Source organism: Xiphophorus hellerii, chromosome 11, assembly GCF_003331165.1.
Source record: "Xiphophorus hellerii strain 12219 chromosome 11, Xiphophorus_hellerii-4.1, whole genome shotgun sequence".
Taxonomy (NCBI): Eukaryota; Metazoa; Chordata; class Actinopteri; order Cyprinodontiformes; family Poeciliidae; genus Xiphophorus; species Xiphophorus hellerii.
Genome location: NC_045682.1, coordinates 10,621,699 through 10,640,577, shown reverse-complemented (window position 1 = coordinate 10,640,577; position 18,879 = coordinate 10,621,699). Strand labels below are relative to the sequence as shown.

At 41.8% G+C, this 18,879-nt stretch overlaps 1 protein-coding gene across 3 annotated transcripts in view; it reads left to right on the top strand.

The window, feature by feature from the left end:
• The first annotated feature begins 879 nt into the window (after nt 1–879).
• Nucleotides 880–18,879, top strand: part of LOC116728319 (pecanex-like protein 3) — a 43,290-nt gene continuing 25,290 nt past the window's right edge. For 2 of the 3 annotated variants that reach the window (XM_032576348.1, XM_032576346.1), the window contains exons 1-21: nt 880–1,223; nt 2,001–2,479; nt 4,047–4,255; nt 4,331–4,436; nt 4,628–4,667; nt 4,787–4,882; nt 5,610–7,349; nt 10,211–10,340; nt 10,541–10,710; nt 11,165–11,222; nt 11,336–11,477; nt 11,584–11,741; nt 11,915–12,068; nt 12,261–12,293; nt 12,923–13,094; nt 13,222–13,332; nt 13,590–13,681; nt 13,761–13,870; nt 14,429–14,534; nt 14,617–14,709; nt 14,810–14,960. In XM_032576348.1, the coding sequence (XP_032432239.1) occupies nt 2,327–2,479; nt 4,047–4,255; nt 4,331–4,436; nt 4,628–4,667; nt 4,787–4,882; nt 5,610–7,349; nt 10,211–10,340; nt 10,541–10,710; nt 11,165–11,222; nt 11,336–11,477; nt 11,584–11,741; nt 11,915–12,068; nt 12,261–12,293; nt 12,923–13,094; nt 13,222–13,332; nt 13,590–13,681; nt 13,761–13,870; nt 14,429–14,534; nt 14,617–14,709; nt 14,810–14,960 (4,024 nt within the window). In that variant the 5' untranslated portion in view covers nt 880–1,223; nt 2,001–2,326. The remainder of the gene's footprint in view (nt 1,224–2,000; nt 2,480–4,046; nt 4,256–4,330; nt 4,437–4,627; nt 4,668–4,786; nt 4,883–5,609; nt 7,350–10,210; nt 10,341–10,540; nt 10,711–11,164; nt 11,223–11,335; nt 11,478–11,583; nt 11,742–11,914; nt 12,069–12,260; nt 12,294–12,922; nt 13,095–13,221; nt 13,333–13,589; nt 13,682–13,760; nt 13,871–14,428; nt 14,535–14,616; nt 14,710–14,809; nt 14,961–18,879) is intronic. The other variant, XM_032576347.1, reaches the window with a different exon arrangement.

Below are 18,879 nucleotides of genomic sequence, written 5' to 3'. Positions count from 1 at the left end.
CATGTGCAATGCATTGCAAAAATATTCAAACTCTTTAAACCTTTCTAGATTGTATTAAATACCGTAATGTATTTCGAAGGAAACCCACTGCAGGAAGTAACGTATAATTGAGATTATACGCTATCTCGATTATACGTAATGTAGGTAGGACATTTACCTACCTGCAAATGTCCTACTTACATTTGCAGGTAGGACAAACTGTTGACTGGACAGCTTTTGATCATGCACTTCACAGATCAGGACATTAAGGAAGACTCCTGAAGAGAGCTAAGTAGTCCTAAACTTTACCAAAAACAATGCAGAGACACAGCAAACATGTGAAAGATGAAGGTGGTCAGGTCAGATTACCTTCAAAATCTAACCATTTTGCACAAACGCAAAATCCCTATGTGAGCTCAGCATCCACCCAGTTAAACATGTTGATGGCAGCATCATGCTGTGGAGATACCTTTCTTCAGATGGAATAGTGAAGCTTAACAGTGAGCAAGACAGAGATAACTTTGAGGCATTAGTGAAAATGCATGTATGTATGTATATAGATAGAAAGATAGATAGATAGATAGATAGATAGATAGATAGATAGATAGATAGATAGATAGATAGATAGATAGATAGATAGATAGATAGATAGATAGATAGATAGATAGATAGATAGATAGAACCTGGATGGATGGATGGATGGATGGATGGATGGATGGATTTTTTTAAAAGGTTTTGTCGGCTCTAGTGGCCTTTATTTGAAAGTAAAATGTCCCAAATAAAAAAAGATGCCCCAGTCAGACTTTAAGCGGACAGATTTCACTTCGTGACGTTGACATTCACTTAGCCAATCGGGACCATGGGAACGTCTCCGTGTGCGTACTTACGTACGTGCGTGCGTGTGTCAGCTAGCTGTTAGCTGGGGCTAACAGGACCTCGGTGTGCCAGACCTGTAACAGTCCCACACAGACTTCGTTTATGCCAGGAAACAGCTGTCGTTCGTGTACAGAGGGGTTCACTGTTCTTGTTTTATGTCTGTCAATGTTTAACACCAAAGAGGATGACGGACTATGAGGAAAACCAAGATAAATTAACCAGCCCCAATAGAACAGCGAAGCTCCAGGTAATCTACAGTTGGACTGCCGTCTTCTGCTAGCTGCATCCTGAGGAGGAAAGCTCTGAGATTTTACAAGGACTGGATGCGGAAGGAAGATATGAGGCAAGCTCAACAGCTAATGCTAACTGTAAGCTATGTTTGGGTCCAGACTTGGAAAGCTGTTTACTGTGAGCAGTTATTTAAAACTGTCCTCCTAACCTGAGTTTACATAGCTAAAAGCATCCACCAGCGGATAGCTTAGGTCTGTTTTGTTAGTTTAAAAAACGTTACATTCACCTTTCATATGGTATGCGGCCTAGCATTAGCCGGTACCTAACGTTAAGAATTCGGATGTTAAACGCTGGCCATCGATTTTTGTACTTGTAGCAATTTTATTCTTTGTATCGTAAGTGTTTGCAGAGGCTAATCCACGCTGGTGGCTCAATGCGTCTACGACGTATATCATTTAGAAAAGCAAAGCGATTCCATAAAGCTAGGCTAAAGTGTCTGCTAGCCTGCTAATGCAAATCTAAAACTTAATCTCGCTTGCATAGCCCTGGCCTACCTCTAACATTTTGAAGTTTTAAGCTCAGTCTTTTGAAATTGAAAGATGTTTTGGTCATGTCACGTACCCTCCCACAATGGCGTGAATGGGTGTACTTTGGAATATTGTGGTCAATGGGTGCTTAGTAATTTTCTTGCTTCAGCTTGGCTACTGTTTGAATAATAAATACTTAATTACGTGTGTAAAATAAAACGAATGAAAGACACATTCATAGTCAAAACATGTGAATAACAAAGTACTATAACAATGAGTTATACAGAGTACTGTGGCGTTTGGCTTTCCCCTAAATGCATTGCTAAAACAATGTCAATCACAGAAACAGATCAACTGTCAAGTGACTATCTTTGATTTGTCTTTCAGATGAATGCCATTTCACACTTTCAGTGGGATGTCAAAGTGCCAAAAGATCAAACAGCTGAACACCCAGCTGGGGTTAGGGTAGAGAAAAGCAGCATTGGTATAGAAAGGGCACAAGAATATGCAAGGACTTTCAACCTCCACTGAGATCTATAAATATCCACGATACAGAACTGTTGTCCTCAACAAACCAGCCTTGGTCACCATGCTGTCTATGTTGGAAGTGCCATCATAGAGAGAAGATACCGTGCCTCAATCTGCTGCACGGTTTTTTGAGCTCCAGGCTCGGAGGAAGCTTTCCAGCTTTTGTCTAACCCTAAACGGTGGAGATGGGCTCCCAAGCTCTACAGATTTTGCGGCAGGGTGTGTGGGCTTCACTCACAGGAGGCTGGTATGTGGACCCCCATCAGAGCACATTCTCCAACTGCATCCACCTGTACCTGTGGATCTTTCTCCTGGCCTTCCCCTTTCTTCTGTACATGGTAAGACCACAGTTATAACGGCAGCTACGTTGACAGAATCATTCTTCTACAAATAATGTCTTGTTGACCTGAGTTTTTCTTTATTTGATGTGGCAACCTGGCATGAAATCAACACAAAAATTGTCAGTCAGAACTTTTCATACACTCAACATGGCAATGATGTCAAAGTAATTTTAGATACATTTGAATTGTTCTTTACCTCAGGGAGGAATAGTTGTACATATTGAAGGTTTTAAAAAATGTTGAGTGTAAGAAATGTGAATTTATTGTGGATTTTCTATGTCTCGCACTTGGACTGAAATTTTCACATATGACAAATGTATATCTCTGGCAACAAGGGAGGATTGCTTAAGATCAATTTTCTCCTACAACAATTTAACAAATTTTAAGGCTCTAAATAAGAATGAGTTTTAACTCACGTTTTAATGAGTAACCCCACTTAATAAAATTCCTCATAAATATTGTTGTCTCTGTCAATACAATATGTTATGTCTTATTTAAAATTGTTAGTGGGATTTTAGAATATAGCTTCTGCTACTTTGTGTATAAACCCAAAAAGGTGTTTACTTAGATTCTTCCAGCTGTAGCCAGATTTATGTGAGACTCAATGTGTTTTTATCCTACTTTAACCTCGGGAGGGTTTAGATAAGAATGAAACACTCCTCCATTTTCAGTGTTTCAAAGGTTTTGAAGGTCTTTAATGTCTTAATGCTGAGCCAGAAATGTTGGTTCCCAAACTCCCTGTGAGAAACTTTTTGATAACCCAGGTATAATTAGGGAGTGACTCTCTGTCTAGAACAATTAGAACAGATCAGGCTGTACAGACACCGGGGGAGGGGAGACCTTAAAATTCATCCTTAATTTCTTCTTCGATGAATGGTGGACTTTTTTCATTCTTCGTTTCTTTTGCCTATTTATATTTATGTAGTTTAAATACAAACGTTCCTTTTATAACTTATTTGGGGTTGGACAAATCTGGAGTTTTCAAAGATTGAGATAAATGTTCCTAAACAAGATGCAGAGGAACTTAATCAATAAAACCCTGACATAATTCTGGCTGGATGTTTGAACAAATTGTATAGCCAAGTTAAATTGGTCAGTTTCTTGGCACAGAAATCAAACCCACTTTTAATCAGAGTTCATCAATTGTATAATAAGTTATCAGGGTGGAGGTCAGGCCTTCTTCCAGAAGCTTAATGTTCTCCTGCTTTATCTACTGCAAGACCAGTATAGATGTGTTTTGGGGTTCATTATCCAAGTTTGAACTATCTGAGCTACACTATCACCCTCAGATAAAAATTTAATTACTTGGGATGTTCAGCAACAGTCCAAGACCCACCAAGTCTCAAGACGATCACAAGCTGAAAACTACAGAAACACCAATATTACTCACCACTCCAGTGAAGTGAGTTTTGCTTAACCATGGGATAAAAGGGTCTAGACCAGGAAAGAGAAGCTGCTCCAAAATCAACCCGTTTTAGCTTGACTTAAATCTTCAGTTGTCCATTTAGACAAAACATTTCCTGGGTTTCTAATTCCGCCCGGTTTCTTTTCCACTCGCTCTCAGGCTCTTCCTCCAAGCTTGGTGGTGGCAGGCGTGTACTCTGCTGTGGTAGCGGTCTTCTTTACCGCCATTAAGGTGGTTAACTACCGACTTCACGCCATGTTCGACCTCGGTGAGATTGTCGAGAAGAAGCAGGCTTCTCTCGCAGCTGACGCCCCGAGGACAGAAGAAGGAGATGATGGGTCAGGGGCTCACGATGGAAATCAACACAGGTGTGGAGATATAATTGAAAGGGATGTTGGAGAATGGCATTTTTTTTATACTAACCAGTACTTATTTTCTTCCAGAGATAGTCATGTTGGTGTGGAGATGACCGTTTTTCGGAAGGTTAACTCGACTCCCCCGGTTCGCTGCAGCTCCCAGCATTCTCTTTTCGGATTGAACCAAGTGTCGGTGAGGATTGCTTGGTTCAGTAGTTGCATGTTGGCCTCACTCATTTGCCCTGTAATCCTTGTGAATTGACAAATCTTTCATCTTTAGTTTTCAAAACCTTTTCAGTCATCTAACAATACTGTCGGTGCAGGGTTGATAACTACTGATATGACTCATGAATTTTAATATGCCATATATTTTTGATTTGTTAGGAGTTTTTGCCCCAGCTTGAGGATGTAGGAGGAACTACTGGTAAGCATTTAAACTGTCTTCTCCTTTTTTTCATTAATTATTTGCTTGATTTTTGCAAACTTTTCTTTACTAAGTATTTTGATTCACATTTTTTGACAATATCTTTTGTTTTGCTTCAGATCTCAAAGAATTAACACAGGCACAGGGAAGCAATAATGTAATTGTGACTTCGGCCCATCGTGCGATTTTACGTCAGAGCTCCCAGGACGCACAAAGTAAGGCTGCTGTTTTTTCTGTGATCTGCAGTGAGCTTTATTGCATGCTGAGTGGTGTCTAATCCTTGCCTGTATAAAAATAACTGTGCCTCAAAGCATGTGCAGATGCACATTCTTATAAATCCTTTCAAGAATAAAAAGTACATTTTGAAACTGTGTTTGCTCCTCTTAAGCCTAACTTGCATTCCAGGATTCCTACACAGTCTGGAAAATATTGGAAAAGTATAGACTTTGATTGACGTATCTTCCAAGACCTTGATCAGTTTCCAACTTTATTCAATATCTTATTGCTTCTATGCTGTGTCCTTCTGTACATCCTAGCTTCTGTGTTCCTTAATATCCTTATCTTTCCTCCTTGTTTTTCTTACTGCCTTCCTTCAATGTGTCTTTCCTGGTCCTTCCTCCTTTTTATCAGTTCCTTTCAGTCTTCTTTGTGTCCTTGCTACTTTTTGCTAATCTTTCTTCCTCCCTGTCGTCATTGTCTTTGTATCCCTTCTTCTGTCCTTGGGTGTGGTTTCCTCTCAATTTGAGCTTACTTCAATCTAAACTCTGAGCATTGTGGATGTTTCTCCAATAAATTTATGAAGAACACTTGTATTTTACATTTAAATTTTGCATGAAATATACTGGACTTTGAAAAATAATATTTTTACATGTAATATTTGTAGAATGCTAAGTAGTTGATGGATTTCGGTCTGATTGTGTCGTTTTTTGGGGGATTTTTCAGGGCCCTCCAGTATGGTCCAGTCCTGCATCTCTGACTCTCCAGGAGGCGAATTCCCAGGTCTCATTGGAGTTCCTGGAGTGTCATCTGGACCTGAAGACCCTGGAGGATGCCTGTCCATCCCACCTTCACCTTTAAGTCAAGAAGATGGAGACGAGAAGGAGCAGCCGAAAGACTTGCCTAAACAATCATCTCATCAGAGTCCCAAGGATAATGGGTTGGGAACATATTGTCCACTTGGACCCTCTGCTGAATCTGAAAGCTTAGGCGATACACCCCTCAGCCCTCTTATAAAGAACAGCTTAAGCGAGGAGCTAAGCGAAAACCTCATGGGTTTGGGTCTGGACCCTGGAGCTTTTGCTCCAGGAACTGAGCACCCAGGCAGCCGCAGCGGGGTAGCTTTGGCTGCGGGGTCCACAGACAGCTGCTTCAGTGCAGGTGGAGCTACCACAGACCGCGAGACACTAAGCACCGTAAGCAGCTACCGCTCAGAGAAAACGGACTCCACTCAGTTAGAAAGTCCATCGTTGAGCCAGTCGCGGCCTGCGGATGGACAGATGCCTGCTGCAGCACCAGTGTCAGGTTCTATTCCTCTGAAAAACACAGAGGATGCAGCCGGACAGGGTGGCAGTGACACTGACAACCTGTCAGACAGTGTGCTCCTGCGCTCCCCTTCCAAAGAGTTGTCCATCAGCCAGGGCTTAGACCGGACCCTTGTTGAGGAGGACTTACCCCCTGCACACTCTGATATTGCACAGCCCCCTCCTCTCCAGAACTCTTCCCCTTCAAGTAGTGGCCACTCAGAGGTGTGTGACTTGGACAGAAAATCTCATGGTCCTCCTCTCCCCCCACCTCGGCAGGCCAATTCAGTGCCTTCAGGGCTGGCCCTGGGTCTAGTGTGTTCTGAGCCTTCTCTGCCCATATCCTCCACCCCATTGTTACTGTCTGACCCGCCTGCGCTCCAAGCCCAGCAGGTCGTTCGTCCTAAAGACTTGAAGCTGCTGCGGGCCGGAGGCGGAAACATGGGCCACAGGCCGGGCCGAAGGAAAGCTCTCAGACGGCGAACAGGAGCGGGCAGCAGTAGTTTCGACTGCGGCTCTTACAGGCGTCACCACAATCACAGGCAACACAGAGATTACATCCCGGTGCGCAGCCGGCTGGGGGCTAAAGCTTACAGCGAAAGTTTGTTTGAGGACTCCAGTGACGAGGACGATGGCAGTGATATTAGCGCCGGGTCCAGCCTGGGCTCCCAGCGCAGATACAGCTCAGACGAGGACAACGACAACGATGACGACTCGAGTTCCTCTACCTCTTGCTACTCCTCAGACCTCGCCAACATCAACATTACATCCCTTCGCTCCACTGCTTCTCAACTTCCTGCTCCAAGGGAGGGCGATTTACCCGAAACCTCAGCCCCCTCTCATTCTCGTGCTGCTCAGCGCTCCTCTAGCACAGCGAGCGCTAAGACTCATGCGAGGGTACTAAGTATGGATGGAGCTGGCGGGGGCCAGAGCAACGCAGCGACCACGCCCTCCGCGCTTCTTCCAATGCCTTCCACGTCCACCCCGGCTCCTCGCATCCTTACTATGTCTAAGTCTGATCTTGAAGCCCGAACTATACACACCGACGGCTTCCCTGTATGCCATCGTCATCATCGGCTGGATTCTCTCGGAGGGTCTTGGACCGGCAACCAGATGGGTTGGAGGGCAGGAGAGCTGGTTGAAGAGGGAGCCGTGGGTGGAGGTTAGTTCACCTGAAAATCTTTTCTGAGAAGTAACTCAGTTTTAAAAATGTTTTTGACTACCCAGTTAAGTATTAAGACCCTGATTTTATGCCAAGTTTTATGGTTTAGTCTTAGAAGCACTTGATAATGGAGCTGCACAATGTATCAAATCTTAATATCAGATCCTTCCTTGGATGCAGTATTAAGTCAAGTGTGCCATTTCAAGTGCAATACAGTAGGGTTCTGCTTTCTGATGATGCATTTGGCCATTTGAATAGATGTTGACTTTCCTCAGTTGGTATTGATCTGAGAAACTCAGATTCTAGAGCTCACCAAGCGTTATGGGTACATTGTGTCGAAGGGAAAGAAACAGTACTGAGGAAAATGAGGGTAATAATCATAGAGCTGCACAATATAATAAATTACTGTCATTATCACAATATCATTGTTGTATTGCAATCTTAAAGGCAAACGTTTCAAGACCATTTAATAGGCTACAGTGGCCATTAATCCCAGAACCTGATGTTTACATTTAGGAGCTGGGATGCTAAAGCTAATGGAAAGTGCTGAGGTCATTGTATAATTTGAAAGACTCAAAATGTGTCTGGGAAATTTTGTTTAATTATAATAGGTGTTACCATTTCAATTTTCAGCAACAATATTGCAGTTTAAATAATTTTGTAATATGGTGCAGCAGTGCCTATTTATCAGTCAATATTATTTCTGTCAGTGTTATTTATTCTTAATACTATCAAATCTAGAAATAGGTTAATGTCATAAGTTGAAAGGTCATATTTTTTTAGTTTTTGTTATGCTGTACCTACACTTTGGAGCTTTTCTAATTTTGTCATTACAACCAGAAATCTTAATGTTTTATTGTGATTTTATTTGACAGACCAACACAAATTAGTTCATACATTTGAAGGGGAAGGAAAGTAATAAACGAGTTCTAACATTTTAAAAGTAAAATGTAGTGTGGGATACATTTGAATTCACTTTGTTGGACCACCTTTCACTGCACTTTTAGCTGCAACCTTTGGTCTCAGTTTTTGCAAAAATAATTCAAGCACCTGTGAACATAAATTTTCAAGTTTTGCCACTCATTCTTAATTGTCTTTGCAGTCTTTTGCTGTTTCCCGGTCAGTTTTCTACATAATTGCTTGTTTTTAACTCCATCTATTTTCCCTTTAGCTCTCACAAGTTTCTCTGTCCGTGCTGATGAAAATAATCCCCGTAAAATAATGCTGCCACTACCATGTTTCACTGTGGGGTCAGTGGTGCACAACATTAGTTTTTCACAACGTAGCATTTTACATTTGCATTTTGCCTCCTGGATTATTAATAGATCAAATTATGTTGACCTAGAATTTGACTTGGAATTAGTAAAAAACACGTTCTTTATTGGGAGTGAGTAATTGAATGATAAATGTATAGGATTCATTTATTGCTCATCAAAACTGTAAATCAGCATCTTAACATCACATCCCCAAAGCAGTGCTAAAATCTAATTATGGCTATTCTCCACATTGTAAACTTTAACGAGTTGCCAAGGAGGAAAACATTTCTTGTAGCATGAGGGCAAGTCAGATGTGGTGTAGATTAAATCCTGAAAATGTGGTTCTGATACCAGACAACACAGGGCTCAAACAGCCAGCATTGTGTTTTATTAATAGCACCAGCAGCTTATAGGCAGTGTTTCTTTGTTTCACTTTCTGAAGAAAGAAGTTAAAACCATGACGCCTCTGCTGATTTTTATAAGCTTGTAGGTATTGCATTCCTGATGACCGACGTAGAGCAACTAGATTTGCTGGTGCTTTGTCACTGATTAGGAGGGAGGAAACTTGCTTGAAGACGTTTGAGCAGATGTGAGATTAAAGTTGAAGAAAATTCCAAGATGGCGCTAATTTAAGTCTTGCATTTAAGGAAAGAAAACATGATTTCCCTTTCAAAAGAAGATTTTAATAAGCACAAAGAGTTTGTCCATAAATAAATCGAAGGGAAGTGTATGTCGAAAGGGGGACTTGGATTATATTATGTATGATTTATGAATTACATTTTTAAATTTAAAAATTTGGCTTTTCCACAGAGATCTTTGCACAAAACGTCTGGGAAAAAAAAAAAAATTGTTCAGTTCACACCTCTTAGGAGCAATGGGTATTTAACAGACTTTAGTGTACGTTGTCATAACAAGGTTAAAACACATCGTCCTGTTGCGGTTCGATAAATTAATTTGTGTAGCTAATCTTAAAGCTGATAGGTGTAAGGTCTTACTAGTACTTCTTGCCATCAGCGAATTTATTGACAAAGTTTGAAACTTAAAGAAACAAAAATCAAATAACAAACCTCAAGTCAAATACTCTAACTTGGATGTGAAGTGTTCCAGACATTATTGCTTAAGATTTGTTAGTTTGTCTTGATGAAAATTTGCTGTTGATATGTAAAACGGTAAGATCAAAAGAATTTACACTCCCACTTCTGAGATGAAGCTAATGCTTTATGATATAAAGGGTTGATATAACGTAGGAAGGATGATTTATTCTACTCGAAGCTGGGAGCATGGTGTACGTTTCATCCTCAAAGCCGAATAATACATTTTTAGGCCAAAGTGTCAGGTTTCCGTCAGAGTTATGAGTCTGTTGTGACGATAGGCACCTCACTGTTTGCCTATCATAAATACAACATAGATTGCTTTTAGAAGAATTGCCTTTCCCTTTAACGTAGTGTTATCCACAAGAACCAGTAAGTGGATGTTGCTTCTTTTTAATAGCTAACAGACTTGAATGTATAACCAGTTTTGATGCAGCTTTTTCTTGCTGTTATTTGCGTAATTAATGGTGTAATTGAAGCCACTGCACTGATGAACCCATTAACTCTTCTCCAGCTTTAGGTCCAGAAGACGGAAGCAAACATGAATGCATGACGAGCGTGAAGAGGACCCAGGCGATTCGCCGGAGGCACAACGCCGGGAGCAACCCCACGCCTCCACCTTCAACAATGGGATCGCCTCCCAGGTTAGTGTGGTAGACAGGAGTAAAAGGTTGCATCAACCTTTTCTTTGATCTCTCTGATCTTTAATAAATCTGTAAAAAAAATAAAAATAACTGCTATGATGGTGTCAAAATCAATACTAAATTTAAATACAAAATAAATCTGATTTATTAAACTAGTTTATAAGGATAGCTACAGTCGTGCTTTTTTTGGTTTCTTTTAGCCTCCAAGACCTTCAGCGTGTTCGGACCTCGTCTCATTCCCGCACCCGCACGCTTCCATCAGCCTTACAGTTTGCGTCTTCGCTCTTACTCCCCCGCAGCGGCATCCACGAGGCCTCCAACTTCGACGACACATCAGAGGGAGCAGTGCACTATTTCTACGATGAAAGTGGTGAGTCTGTGAGTTTGAAGGAATAACTCGGTGGGGAAGAGGAGTTGTCAGGCAATTTGGATGTATATGTGATTTCAGTCCCGGTCTAATACTTCAATCAAATTAATAAAATTAGTAACTTGTAAGTGCTTGAAAATGTGACAGTTTTAAAGTTCAGTAAAATATCGCTTCATCACAGAGTAATGTACCTACCGTTTTACTGGATTTGTTCATTATGCTGCATTAGATGCGTTTAATCTTTACTTCAGCCGATCTTTTGTCCCAGTCAGGGATTTTTTCATTACATTCAGCTGGGAAAAAATAATAAAGCAAATATTGTTTGTTCTTAATAAATACTTTGATAATAAGTTGAAGAAAATATGGATAAAGAAAGTTTAGACATGATACAAAGGCAGAATACATTAAGATCAATACATACATCATAATTACTTTTATTTTGGGTGTTGTGTCTCAGGAGTGAAGAGATCATACACTTTTGGACCTGCTGGAGGTGGTTATGAGGACCCGGTTCAGTACGTAAAGACTTGACAGGCTGGATTATGTTTTTAATTTTTTATCTTACTGAGTGAATTGGTTTCTTGAAAAGCATACAGCACAGTAAGTTGTGAAAATGTGAATGTTGCAGAGAAAGAGAGAGGCAGTCCCAGTCATCAAGCTTCACCTCCACTGAGGTTCAGGATGGAGCGCCAGTCCTGTCCATCCTCCAGCCCAGACCTGTGGTTCTGCAGGGCATGCAGGTCCGCAGGGTGCCGCTTGAAATGCCGGAGGTTAGCCGACCTTAAGTACTTGAATAGCAGATTATTCCTGGTCGAATATGTTGGTTAGTCCTTTTTTTAATTAAGTACCAGTTTTTTACCTTTTTTTTTTTTTTAGTTTGATCTCGATCACGAATCCCTCCAAGAATCCCATGAGAACACTCTGATGATTGAGGAGAAAGCCAAGCCTAAGCAGTACTACAGGTTTTGGGTGCTGCCTGGAAAGTGGTTGAGGGTTCGATACGATCGACTGGCTCTTCTGGCTCTGTTGGACAGGTGGGAAGAAATGTTGACGTAATGAAAAGAAATGATAATTGATGGCCTTTTTCTTTTTATGGCATACAAGTCAGTTTATTTCAAAAAAGCCTTCATACCTTGAAGGCATTTAGATGAAGGAGTTGCAGCCTGATGGAGTTAAAAATAATAATTTCTCTGGACTTTGCGTGCAGGAATCGCCGTGTGGGAGAGAACGTGTTTTCGGTGTTGTTGGCCAGCCTGGTGGCCTTCCTGGGGTTTCTGCTCCTGCTTCAGGGCTTTTTCAGGGACATCTTGGTCTTCCAGTTCTGCTTGGTCATTGCCAGCTGCCAGTACTCTCTACTGAAGGTAGGTAACCTGCATATTTTAGAAAAAACGTATTAAATATACACTAATCATGTATCTTTCTGATATGTGGATTCAAATGTTTTTTCCTCCAGGATTACATGTTTGTTTTTGTCTTACAAGTTGTAGAATCTTTATTGTTTATGTTGATGATTTAATAAATATGAAATATAAAATCGTCTCCTTCTACTTCAGAGTGTACAGCCGGATGCCGCCTCCCCAATGCATGTGAGTATTGATTTATGTTCATCATTTGATGGGGGAGCAAATGCTTTCATGTTGAGCTCATTTGATGAGGTCTTAAGGAAATGTCTTAGATACTTTACTCAAAATTTATACTGCCTTCCACCTTGATCTTTGAGTAGAGGAAGAAATGATGAAATGAGAAATGGTTTCATAGCAAAGGATGAGACGAGCAGAAGAGTTTTAATCAGGCATGGGCCAGTTACCGCTGTCAAGTAAGGCAAGGTTTTAACAAGCTTTTATTGAGGTAAGAAAAACTCCCAGAGAGACTGGAGTTTCCTCCAGGCATATGGAGCACGTAGCAACAGTGCTGCCCCTCCCCCACCTGTTGCTTTGCAGTGCTGGACACCTGGCTGAAAGAAGGCTTCTGACCTTTCAGTGGTCTCCATAACATTTGAATTTGATTCATAGTGTCTTCATACATGCTGCATAAAACTAAAGAAGCATCACTCATTACTCTGATTTTCCACAATACCATAAAGAACATTTGAAGCTTACGATTGTTGTAGATTCAATCCATGGATAGAAGAGAAAATCATTCATTGTTAAAGCACAAACCTGAGCCAACCATGCCAGTACGACTAAAATAAGTGTTTTCTTGTCTTATTTCCCAGGGCCATAACTGGATCATTGTGTACAGTCGGCCTGTTTACTTCTGCTTGTGTTGTGGGATGATCTGGATATTTGACCTGTCTGGGCGAGCTGGAAGTCTGCAGCCATTCTCCCTCTATGGGGTCACTTTCTTCTCTGGACACTTCCTGCTGTGTGTCAGGGACATGCTTATTGGTCAGTTTTTATCAATCGCTTTTTAAAAACCAACTTTTTACTCGGTGATGTGTCTTGGGATTATACTAAAAAGTAAATGTCTTTGAGAGTAATTGATGTTTGTTTGTTTTCTTCCCTTGTTCAACAGTTTTTGCCTTGTGCTTTCCAGTCATTTTCCTGTTTGGGTTGCTACCTCAGGTCAATACATTTGTGATGTGTCTGCTGGAGCAGATTGACATGCATATTTTTGGTGGAACCGGTAAGACCACGCTTGCCCCGACAAGAAACAGCTTCTTCCTGTTTGTTGCAAACAGCTGGGGAATATTTTCAGATGATCATGCTATTTTTTTTTTATTTTGAAAAACTGTTATAGCTTTTTTTTTTCTTTTTCAAAACCCAGCATGCAAACAGCAGTGTGTTTCACCCTGTATTTATAATATTTAAAAATCCATTGTCTGTTGATGTAGTTTGACTCTCCCATATGTTGTTCCTGAACTTTGTCTCCTCTTTCATCAGCTACTACCAGCCCGCTCTCATCTCTGTTCAGCCTCATACGCAGCATAGTGGTGGCAGCTCTGCTCTATGGATTTTGCCTCGGCGCCATAAATGTAAGTCCTTCTGAAATTTAGATTCATTGTTATCGATATTAGTTCATATTTAATGTGAATATGCATTTAATTGGAACAGGCCCCATGGGGGGATGCCCATGTGCCAGTGCTGTTCTCTGTGTTTTGTGGTCTACTTTTGGCCTTGTCTTACCACCTAAGCCGCCAAAGCAGTGACCCAACCATTCTGTGGTCAGTGTTCATTCCTCCTATTGTCAGCAATTGAACAGTGAGAGATTATGTATAAATCTCCTTATATGTAAGGAAGAAGAAAGTTTTTGTTTTTTTTTAGTTCAGAAATGGTGATAAATGTCTTATTTCTTCACCATGATGCATTCAAATTGTATGCCATACAGTAAGCTGCTTAAAAAAAATTGTAATTTGTAGAGTTTGCTTTTAGTTTTGTAAATTTGGATGAACATAAAAAATTAAGGACAGTGGAAACAGTTTTGTTTCTAATTATTCCTGTTTTTCATTTGACTGAACACAAAATTTTGACTTTCTAAAAAGTGGATTTAGACACTACAGAGCTTTCATTTGCTTTTTGTCTTTTGTATTTTAGTTTTCAACTTAAATACACTCGCCACAACTTTGCTGGTATCTGGAAATTTGAGTCTAAATGATTAATGTACTGAATCCTTGCCAAACACAGCTGACCTTTTTTTGTTTTCACCACACTGCAGCCAGTAAAGACTTATAATGCAGATTAGTTCTTCTGTGATTTATTTAGCTGTTGGCTTATTGCTTTAGGTCACTGGTCCGGTCCAAATTATTCCCAGAACTGGAGAACAGAACACCAGAAGATCCCCCTGTGGAAATCAAAGATCCTCTCCCCGAGAAGCTGCGCAACTCTGTGGTAAAAACGGGCCGACTGATTCCAGCGGCATGTTTCCAGGTGTTTCCATGCTCCGTGGTTAAACCGTCCCGTCTCTTTACAGAGCGAGATCCTTCATTCAGACCTCGTCATGTGTCCGCTCATGGCTGTGATTACCTTCGCCATCAGTGCCAGCACCGTTTTCATCGCTCTCCAGGCAGGAGCTCACTCTTCCAGTGCTTTTCTCTCAAGATTTTGGCAACAGGTGTTCACAGATTTGTAATGCTCATGTTTTTCTTTTCCCGCTCGACCCTCAGCCTGCTCTCAGCTTCGTCTTGTACATCCTGGCTGGAGTTGTAGGGTTCGTTACACACTATCTCCTGCCTCAGCTCCGTAAACAGCTGCCATGGTTCTGCCTTGCGCACCCTGTGCTCAGATCCAGAGAGTACAGCCAGTTTGAAGTCCGAGGTGAGCTTCTGAGGAATTTTATCTTCTGAAAGTATGTCTTAAAATAAAATTCTTACAACACAGAAAATACATGGAACAAGCCAGTTCACAGTTCACTGTTTCAGGAATGGACTGGAGCTATGTTTACTGTTTCAGTTCATTTTTTTGTGCATCTTCTTTTTTTTTTTCATTATTTACTGCTGTGCAAATGTATTCACTCATCAAATTTTGTTGTCACATTATAACCACAAACATCACATTTTATTGAGATCTCATAAATTTTGAAGGGAAACAAAAATGAAACGTAGTTTTCCCCTTTTTTTTAACAAATCTAAAAAGCGTTGTGTGTGTACAAAGCTAGTTTTTTATGGAAAAATGGCAAGGAGAAAGACATAATAATTCCTATGTGCAGTGTATCATAAGGGAATATGTGGAGGAACGCTAAATATAATGTCAGATCTGTAATGGAATGGTTTAAAATACTGGATGCTGAAGGTTATCCTGCAATAGTCAGCCCCGCCCACTCCTCACTACTTCACAGAGCTGCCTACTGACCAGTTCTCCGTCTAACGGGTCCGGAAAATCTCTGAGACCTGGGTATTACCCCAAAAGTACTCTATAAGAGATAATCTATTTAAACTGGTGGCGAAAGTGATTCGTCTAGCTCTAACTACCTCCAATCCAGAAGTTATGACCCTTTACAGTTAAGAAACAATCAGCTGAGTAGCCCTCACAGCTGCATAATTCCAATAACCACTTCTGTTAACGGTAGCCCACTTTCTAAATCATAACTTGCACTTGGAACCGGCTAGATTATGTTTAGTGACTTAGATGTAAGTCCCAGGGTCATTATTTACTCTCACCAAAGGAAATTATGAAGCCTCCTATTTACTGGAATCATGTACATTAGTTTTACCTTAATTAAAAGAACTGGACAAAGATTAAATGACTCTATTAATTCCAATGTCCACCAACCTCATTAGAATTTTGTAGTATAAATTTATTAAGCAAGCTTAAGCAGGGATATGCGACATACAAATCAATAATCAATCGTATATAGATCAAAAACAGTGTAATAAAATTTACATGTACAATCATACTACCCTGTCCTCCTTTCCCTAAGAGTTAAGTCGCACGTTCTGAAATGGAATTTCAATGAGCAGATTCAACTCATACCCAGAAGATGGTGGATCTTTTGGCAACAGGAATTTCTAGCATCCTTGGTTGAGGTCTTTGCCTTGTGTGGAAAAATCCTCCTTAGAAAGGAAACAAAGCAGAACGGGTTCGAATCCTTTTGCAAACCCCAGTTCCTCATCCCTGAGGGACCTTTGTCCTTCCTCCAAGTCTTGTTGCAGAGTTTGAAATTGTTGCTGGGTTGAGACGAGACCAACGGTCGAATAAAGAACCAGAGATGGGGTGATGGGACCCAGTCTTTTCTTAGCGGTGTGAAGTCCGAGCTTCCCCGTGGTTCTGAAGTGCGGTCCGTAGCTGCTTCTGCAAGTTGTCTCTCCTTCTGCGCCGCCGGACTGGGAACGACTGGTTCCTCTTTTCGACCCCTTTTTATTCATTTCTCTACCATGTGTGTGTATGGGGAGGTTTGGTCTACGTGACTTTCTGCACACCTGCTGTGTCTCATGAAAAAGTCCCAAAGTTATCCAATCTGTCCGTACTTCCCTAAACCTGTTGCTTCAGCCAAACTCACCGCACCATCCATCCTGTGCGCCTTGGCCATCTGTTCAGAACTGCTTGCGACATTTCCTGTTATTCAGGGCTGTGCTGCACATTCGTCTTTCTATAACTCATTTTTATCTATTATAACTCAGTGAATTGATTTCAAATGATTACAACTTCATGTTCATTGACAATAAATCCCCCAGACATCTATCTCTTATTATTAATCATTAATCATAAATCATCAATCCTAATCTTTCCACAGTTAAATCATTACAGAAATCATTACAGATCACATTTCAGGAAATATATTTCAGAAGGTTATTATGTGATTACTTATATTCATATTTTTCAGACTTATTGAACTTAATTAACTTTTAATCAAACTACAAGATTACTTTATTTCTTCCAAGCCATTATGCACCTTTTTCTGCGTGTACCTGGAAAGATCTCATACCCTTATGCCAGTTTTCTTGACACCCCCTCCATGAGATCGGACGGTGCTTCGCAGAAAACACAGAGTCCAAAGTCAAAAGAGATCAAGTCCATCATCACAAGTGGTAGTGAGGATATCCCGCTCATAGCAGGTAACCGGAGACGATGAAGGTGTCCAGGAATCCACAACCTCATACTCCGACAGATTGGATGGCGGAGAAAGCCAGAGTTCTGCGCCCAAATCGTTGTCAAGTGTAGGCGGAGGCTGCAGAGGCGAAGGCAAGTCCATGCCGAAGTCTGGCAGCGTTGATGGGTTGTTGCAGTAGCCGTCCAATTCTGCCAGCAGGTCCTGGAAATCCATATCACTTGGTGATGGAGATGAAGGGGAAAGGGTGTCCTCAGTCTGGCATGCTTGGGGAGATGAACTGAGGTTCTCAGTTTGGGTACCTCTCTCGTTAGTCGCACTGTTGGCTTGGCATCCGACGTCGATAAACAAATCCGGAGACACGGGACGTGTAGGCGGAAGGTAGTCGCCCACCGCCACAACTCGTCCATCCAACAGATGTAAAGTTGGGAGGCATTGCCGAGTAAGTTGGTGTTCCCATAACTTATGAATCACGGGCAGCCGTAGTCCCGTATACAACGGAGATGCTGTGAAGTCGTCGTCGTCTAGGCCAAACGCAGAGGTCCACACGATTTTGTGCACCCGTTCCAGGGATCTAGATGTGGAATCCGCTATGTAGGGCAAATCCTCCAGCCCTGTGGCGCAGAGGATTGCCGTTACATTATTAAAATGGCTGCTCACACATTTGTGACACCAGCGGGAAGACGATGCAACCCAAATGAATCCATAAGATTCTGCAGTGATTCCACACCCCACACAGCAGGTTGATGCCTGAGGAGAAACAGTAACCCAGGTAACTTCATGATCAGTGGTTATTGATTAACTACATTTACTTACAACGACGAAAATGCGAAAGCGAAAGCTGAGAGAGTAGGCTGGTTTAAGCCCGTGTGCCGGCTTGTTTTGCGAGCCAAGGTGAATTAATCACAGGAGCCGGAATGTCATGATCTGGAGCTGGTTCACCTCGATCATAGACATGAGCTGAATCATGGAATATTGCCGCGTAGGTCATCAGCCATACAACAATGGCCAGGTCCGAGGTCTCATGGAGCCAGTAGAGGACCACCAGGATCCCCCAAACCGTTGCCCAAAGAGCCAGAATTATCCACTTTTGCATCCAAATTCGCCGTCCCCGACCCTTGATAGACAAGGCCTGGCGCGCTAAGTAGACGAGGATAGATACTGCGAATAGCCCTTCTAGAATAGCTGTGAGGATCTTAAATGGGGCGGTTCGTGTGGCTTGTATGCCCCCAAGGACCAATTCCAATATCAGGGCTGTGGTATCGGTGATGAGCCATAGGCAGACCACAACACCCCTGCGCCAATTAATGCGGGTACGGCCCATCAAGTAACAAGCGAAAAGGGATGAAGCCAACCCCCATTTGTGGAGAACGATGGGACGGAGGATCAGCTTGGCATATCCTTGTAGCGCGACGAAGATCCTCATAGGATGTCCCTTAGGCCAAGGACCGGTGTGGCAGAAGACTACCCAGGCCAGGGTAATCCCTAAATGCTCAAGGGTACTCACTTGAATCGGTGCAAAAAGTGAGTTGGGATTCGACGAGTTGGTTGAAGAGTTAGTTGAAGAGTTGGTTTCCATGATGTCTGATGATGGTCGCTCTGGATCAGGTCTTGTCGGCAGCTGTGGTGAAGGTTGAATGGCTCGCAGGCACACGGCAGCTCTCTCTTATGCAGAAGGAGGCTCCTCCT